Source organism: Scomber japonicus, chromosome 23 (genome assembly GCF_027409825.1).
Source record: "Scomber japonicus isolate fScoJap1 chromosome 23, fScoJap1.pri, whole genome shotgun sequence".
Lineage (NCBI taxonomy): Eukaryota > Metazoa > Chordata > Actinopteri > Scombriformes > Scombridae > Scomber > Scomber japonicus.
In genome coordinates, this window is record NC_070600.1 from 26501497 (window position 1) to 26508996 (window position 7500).

The 7500-nt window shown below is 51.7% G+C and overlaps 1 protein-coding gene across 1 annotated transcript in view; it reads right to left on the bottom strand.

The window, feature by feature from the left end:
• Positions 1-7500, bottom strand: part of svopl (SVOP-like) — a 15892-nt gene that overhangs the window by 1164 nt on the left and 7228 nt on the right. Inside the window, exons 7-13 of the mRNA XM_053313862.1 lie at positions 7144-7207; positions 6885-7010; positions 5025-5153; positions 4789-4862; positions 2491-2672; positions 2170-2281; positions 1625-1706 (exon numbers count right to left, since the gene is read on the bottom strand). Coding sequence (XP_053169837.1) covers positions 1625-1706; positions 2170-2281; positions 2491-2672; positions 4789-4862; positions 5025-5153; positions 6885-7010; positions 7144-7207 — 769 coding nt within the window. The remainder of the gene's footprint in view (positions 1-1624; positions 1707-2169; positions 2282-2490; positions 2673-4788; positions 4863-5024; positions 5154-6884; positions 7011-7143; positions 7208-7500) is intronic.

The window sequence follows — 7500 nt, forward strand, 5'->3', positions numbered from 1 at the left end:
CTGAGACACCTGAGACACCTGAGACACAAACACCCGTTACACCTGAGACACCTGAGACACCTGAGACACCTGAGACACAAACACCCGTTACACCTGAGACACCTGAGACACAAACACCCGTTACACCTGAGACACCTGAGACACCCGTTACACCTGAGACACCTGTTACACCTGAGACACCTGAGACACAAACACCCGTTACACCTGAGACACCTGAGACACCTGAGACACCTGAGACACCCGTTACACCTGAGACACCTGAGACACCTGAGACACAAACACCTGAGACACCTGAGACACCTGAGACACAAACACCCGTTACACCTGAGACACCTGAGACACAAACACCCGTTACACCTGAGACACCTGAGACACCTGAGACACCCGTTACACCTGAGACACAAACACCCGTTACACCTGAGACACCTGATACACCTGAGACACCTGAGACACCCGTTACACCTGAGACACAAACACCCGTTACACCTGAGACACCTGAGACACCTGAGACACCCGTTACACCTGAGACACAAACACCCGTTACACCTGAGACACCTGAGACACCTGAGACACAAACACCCGTTACACCTGAGACACCCGTTACACCTGAGACACAAACACCCGTTACACCTGAGACACCTGAGACACCTGAGACACCTGAGACACAAACACCTGTTACACCTGAGACACCTGAGACACCCGTTACACCTGAGACACCTGAGACACCTGAGACACCTGAGACACCTGAGACACCCGAGACACCTGATACACCTGAGACACAAACACCCGTTACACCTGAGACACCTGAGACACAAACACCCGTTACACCTGAGACACCTGAGACACCTGAGACACCTGAGACACCTGAGACACCTGAGACACCCGTTACACCTGAGACACCTGAGACACCTGAGACACCTGAGACACCTGAGACACCTGAGACACCTGAGACACCTGAGACACAAACACCTGTTACACCTGAGACACCTGAGACACCCGTTACACCTGAGACACCCGTTACACCTGAGACACCTGAGACACCTGAGACACCTGAGACACCCGAGACACCTGAGACACCTGAGACACCTGAGACACCTGAGACACAAACACCCGTTACACCTGAGACACCTGAGACACCTGAGACACCTGAGACACCTGAGACACCTGAGACACCCGTTACACCTGAGACACCTGAGACACAAACACCCGTTACACCTGAGACACAAACACCCGTTACACCTGAGACACCTGAGACACCTGAGACACCTGAGACACAAACACCCGTTACACCTGAGACACCTGAGACACCTGTTACACCTGAGACACCTGAGACACCCGAGACACCCGTTACACCTGAGACACCTGAGACACCTGAGACCTGAGACACCTGAGACCTGAGACCTGATCCACCTGAGACCTGAGACACCTGAGACCTGAGACCTGATCCACCTGAGACCTGAGACCTGATCCACCTGAGACCTGAGACACCTGAGACCTGAGACCTGATCCACCTGAGACCTGAGACCTGATCCACCTGAGACCTGAGACCTGAGACACCTGAGACCTGAGACCTGATCCACCTGAGACCTGAGACCTGGTCTAGAGCTGAAGGATGTGGACGTACCTCCGCCGTGTAAATATAAACCACGTTAAAGTTCATGGAGACCAGAGACCGGAGCAGGAAGAGCAGCACCGTGAACCCGAACCTGCAGGAGAGACACAAGTCCTCAGAACCCGGAACCCGGTCAGACTGGAACCCTGAACCCGGTCAGACTGGAACCCTGAACCCGGTCAGACTGGAACCCTGAACCCGGTCAGACTGGAACCAGGAACCCGGTCAGACTGGAACCAGGAACCCGGTCAGACTGGAACCCTGAACCCGGTCAGACTGGAACCCGGAACCCGGTCAGACTGGAACCAGGAACCCGGTCAGACTGGAACCCGGAACCCGGTCAGACTGGAACCCTGAACCCGGTCAGACTGGAACCCGGAACCCGGTCAGACTGGAACCAGGAACCCGGTCAGACTGGAACCCGGAACCCGGTCAGACTGGAACCCTGAACCCGGTCAGACTGGAACCCGGAACCCGGTCAGACTGGAACCCGGAACCCGGTCAGACTGGAACCCTGAACCCGGTCAGACTGGAACCCGGAACCCGGTCAGACTTACATGGTGGTGCAGATGTTGATCATCAGGAATAAAATGGCCGACAGCAGCTGAAGCAGCATCAGACTCTTCCTGCGTCCAACCAGGCTCAGCATGCCGATGTTCAGGGGGACCACTGAGGACAGAGAAGGTGGTTTAGGGGTTTAGGGGGACCACTGAGGACAGAGAAGGTGGTTTAGGGGTTTAGGGGGACCACTGAGGACAGGAAGGTGGTTTAGGGGGACCACTGAGGACAGAGAAGGTGGTTTAGGGGGACCACTGAGGACAGGAAGGTGGTTTAGGGGGACGGCTGGGGGACGGCTGGGGGACGGCCGGGGGACTTACGTGCGACCTCGCCCAGGCAGCTGATGAGCAGCGTCTGGTAGTCGCTGAGGCCGAACGGGATGCAGTAGCAGCGTCCGGCCTCATGGGGGCGTCTGATCTGGTCCGTCATGCACAGCAAGTTCTTCTCCAGCAGCTCCGAGCTGCTCAGCACCGAGCCGTAGTACGAGAAGGACGCCACGAACCTGCGGAGGAAGTGACTCGTTACCATGAGGAAGTGACACGTTACCATGAGGAAGTGACACGTTACCATGAGGAAGTGACACGATACCATGAGGAAGTGACACGTTACCATGAGGAAGTGACACGTTACCATGAGGAAGTGACACGTTACCATGAGGAAGTGACACGATACCATGAGGAAGTGACACGTTACCATGAGGAAGTGACACGATACCATGAGGAAGTGACACGATACCATGAGGAAGTGACACGTTACCATGAGGAAATGACACGTTACCATGAGGAAGTGACTCATTACCATGAGGAAGTGACACGTTACCATGAGGAAGTGACACGATACCATGAGGAAGTGACACGTTACCATGAGGAAGTGACACGTTACCATGAGGAAGTGACACGATACCATGAGGAAGTGACACGTTACCATGAGGAAGTGACACGATACCATGAGGAAGTGACACGTTACCATGAGGAAATGACACGTTACCATGAGGAAGTGACTCATTACCATGAGGAAGTGACACGTTACCATGAGGAAGTGACACATTACCATGAGGAAGTTACACGTTACCATGAGGAAATGACACGTTACCATGAGGAAGTGACTCATTACCATGAGGAAGTGACACGTTACCATGAGGAAGTGACACGATACCATGAGGAAGTGACACGTTACCATGAGGAAGTGACACGATACCATGAGGAAGTGACACGTTACCATGAGGAAGTGACACGTTACCATGAGGAAGTGACACATTACCATGAGGAAGTGACACGATACCATGAGGAAATGACACGTTACCATGAGGAAGTGACACGTTACCATGAGGAAGTTACCATGAGGAAGTGACTCGTTACCATGAGGAAGTGACATGGTACCATGAGGAAGTGACACGTTTCCATGAGGAAGTGACTCGTTACCATGAGGAAGTGACATGGTACCATGAGGAAGTGACACGTTTCCATTAGGAAATGACACGTTTCCATGAGGAAGTGACACATTTCCATGAGGAAGTGACACGTTTCTATGAGTAAATGACACGTTACCATGAGGAAGTGACACGTTACCATGAGGAAGTGACACGTTACCATGAGGAAGTGACACGTTACCATGAGGAAGTGACACGGTACCATGAGGAAGTGACACGTTACCATGAGGAAGTGACACGTTACCATGAGGAAGTGACACGATACCATGAGGAAGTGACACGTTACCATGAGGAAGTGACTCGTTACCATGAGGAAGTGACACGTTACCATGAGGAAGTGACACGGTACCATGAGGAAGTGACACGTTACCATGAGGAAGTGACACGATACCATGAGGAAGTGACATGGTACCATGAGGAAGTGACACGTTACCATGAGGAAGTGACTCATTACCATGAGGAAGTGAATCATTACCATGAGGAAGTGACACGATACCATGAGGAAGTGACACGTTACCATGAGGAAGTGACTCATTACCATGAGGAAGTGACACGTTACCATGAGGAAGTGACACGTTACCATGAGGAAGTGACTCATTACCATGAGGAAGTGACACGTTTCCATGAGGAAGTGACACGTTTCCATGAGGAAGTGACACGTTACCGTGAGGAAGTGACTCATTACCATGAGGAAGTGACACGTTACCATGAGGAAGTGACTCATTACCATGAGGAAGTGACTCATTACCATGAGGAAGTGACACGTTACCATGAGGAAGTGACACGATACCATGAGGAAGTGACACGTTACCATGAGGAAGTGACTCATTACCATGAGGAAGTGACACGTTACCATGAGGAAGTGACACGATACCATGAGGAAGTGACACGTTACCATGAGGAAGTGACTCATTACCATGAGGAAGTGACACGTTACCATGAGGAAGTGACACGATACCATGAGGAAGTGACTCATTACCATGAGGAAGTGACACGTTACCATGAGGAAGTGACACGATACCATGAGGAAGTGACACGTTACCATGAGGAAGTGACTCATTACCATGAGGAAGTGACACGTTACCATGAGGAAATGACACGTTACCATGAGGAAGTGACACGTTACCATGAGGAAGTGACACGTTACCATGAGGAAGTGACACGTTACCATGAGGAAGTGACACGTTACCATGAGTACCAGAGCAGGAAAGATGTCTTCCTGAACGCGGGGCTGAGCAGAGTCCTCCAGCTGCCTCGCTCCGTCTGAAACAGGAAGTTCACCGGTTAACAATTCACAACGTCACAGACATGAACGACCACACAGGAAGTGCTGCCATTAAATCAGGAACCAGGGAGGCTTGTTATTCAACACACACATACACACACACACACACACACACACACACACACACACACTGAGCTCACCACCGGCGGCTCCATCAGTCGACCCGGAGGAAGAGACGATCGGTTCATCTTAGCGATTCGGTTCAGCGTGTCGACGGCAGCCTGAACGTTTCCCGCTGACACGTTATAACGAGCCGACTCAGGAATGAACTGATCAATGAAGACAGGGTCAGGGTTAGAGGAGGAAGAAGAGGAAGATGAGGGTCAGGGTTAGAGGAGGAGGAAGATGAGGGTTAGGGTTAGAGGAGGAAGAAGAGGAAGATGAGGGTTAGGGTTAGAGGAGGAGGAAGAGGAAGATGAGGGTTAGAGGAGGAAGAAGAGGAAGATGAGGGTTAGGGTTAGAGGAGGAGGAAGATGAGGGTTAGGGTTAGAGGAAGAGGAGGATGAGGGTTAGGGTTAGAGGAGGAGGAAGAGGAAGATGAGGGTGATAGGAGGAGGAAGATGAGGGTTAGGGTTAGAGGAGGAGGAGGAGGAAGATGAGGGTGATAGGAGGAGGAAGAGGAAGATAAGGGTTAGGGTTAGAGGAGGAGGAGGAGGAGGAAGATGAGGGTTAGGGTTAGAGGAGGAGGAAGAGGAAGATGAGGGTCAGGGTTAGAGGAAGAGGAAGATGAGGGTTAGGGTTAGAGGAGGAGGAAGATGAGGGTTAGGGTTAGAGGAAGAGGAGGATGAGGGTTAGGGTTAGAGGAGGAGGAAGATGAGGGTTAGGGTTAGAGGAGGAGGAAGAGGAAGATGAGGGTGATAGGAGGAGGAAGATGAGGGTTAGGGTTAGAGGAGGAGGAGGAGGAAGATGAGGGTGATAGGAAGAGGAAGATGAGGGTTAGGGTTAGAGGAGGAGGAGGAGGAAGATGAGGGTTAGGGTTAGAGGAGGAGGAAGAGGAAGATGAGGGTTAGAGGAAGAGGAAGAGGAAGATGAGGGTTAGGGTTAGAGGAGGAGGAGGAGGAAGATGAGGGTCAGGGTTAGAGGAGGAAGAAGAGGAAGATGAGGGTTAGGGTTAGAGGAGGAAGAAGAGGAAGATGAGGGTTAGGGTTAGAGGAGGAGGAAGAGGAAGATGAGGGTTAGAGGAGGAGGAAGATGAGGGTTAGGGTTAGAGGAGGAAGAAGAGGAAGATGAGGGTCAGGGTTAGAGGAGGAGGAAGATGAGGGTTAGGGTTAGAGGAAGAGGAGGATGAGGGTTAGGGTTAGAGGAGGAGGAAGATGAGGGTTAGAGGAGGAGGAAGATGAGGGTGATAGGAGGAGGAAGATGAGGGTGAGGGTGAGAGGAGGAGGAAGAGGAAGATGAGGGTTAGAGGAGGAGGAAGAGGAAGATGAGGGTTAGAGGAGGAGGAGGAGGAAGATGAGGGTGATAGGAGGAGGAAGATGAGGGTTAGGGTTAGAGGAGGAGGAGGAGGAAGATGAGGGTGATAGGAGGAGGAAGAGGAAGATGAGGGTTAGGGTTAGAGGAGGAGGAGGAGGAGGAAGATGAGGGTTAGAGGAAGAGGAAGAGGAAGATGAGGGTTAGGGTTAGAGGAGGAGGCGGAGGAAGATGAGGGTGAGAGGAGGAGGAAGAGGAAGATGAGGGTGATAGGAGGAGGAAGATGAGGGTTAGAGGAGGAGGAAGATGAGGGTGAGAGGAGGAGGAAGAGGAGGATGAGGGTTAGGGTTAGAGGAGGAGGAAGAGGAAGATGAGGGTGAGAGGAGGAGGAAGAAGAAGATGAGGGTGAGAGGAGGAGGAAGAGGAAGATGAGGGTGAGAGGAGGAGGAAGAAGAAGATGAGGGTGATAGGAGGAGGAAGAGGAAGATGAGGGTTAGAGGAGGAGGAAGAGGAAGATGAGGGTTAGAGGAGGAAGAGGAAGATGAGGGTGAGAGGAGGAGGAAGAGGAAGATGAGGAAGAGTCAGCTGACCTTGAAGAGGAAGATGAGGATGATGCTCGGGGTGACGGAGAGGCGGATCATCCACCTCCAGCCCATCGTGGGAACCACCAGCATCCCGAGCACGATGATCAGCATGGAGCCCGTCATCCAGAACACCTGAGCACAGAGGCATGCTGGGAGATCTGATGACATCACTCAGGTGTGTGAACTCTTACTCATTTGTTAGGGTTAAAGGTTAAAGGTTAAAGGTTAAAGGTTAAAGGTTAAAGGTCGAAACATTTTGACTCACAGTCGCCAGCGGCAGCAGGAACGCTCGATGCTTCGCAGGAATGAACTCGGTCTTCAACACAAACCTGCAGAAGAGTTACAGGTGAGTTACAGGTGAGTTACAGGTGAGTTTGAGTTTCAGGTGAGTTACAGGTGAGTTACAGGTGAGTTACAGGTGAGTTACAGGTGAGTTTGAGTTACAGGTGAGTTACAGGTGAGTTTCAGGTGAGTTTCAGGTGAGTTACAGGTGAGTTACAGGTGAGTTACAGGTGAGTTTGAGTTACAGGTGAGTTTCAGGTGAGTTTCAGGTGAGTTTCAGGTGAGTTACAGGTGAGTTTGAGTTTCAGGTGAGTTACAGGTGAGTTTCAGGTGAGTTACA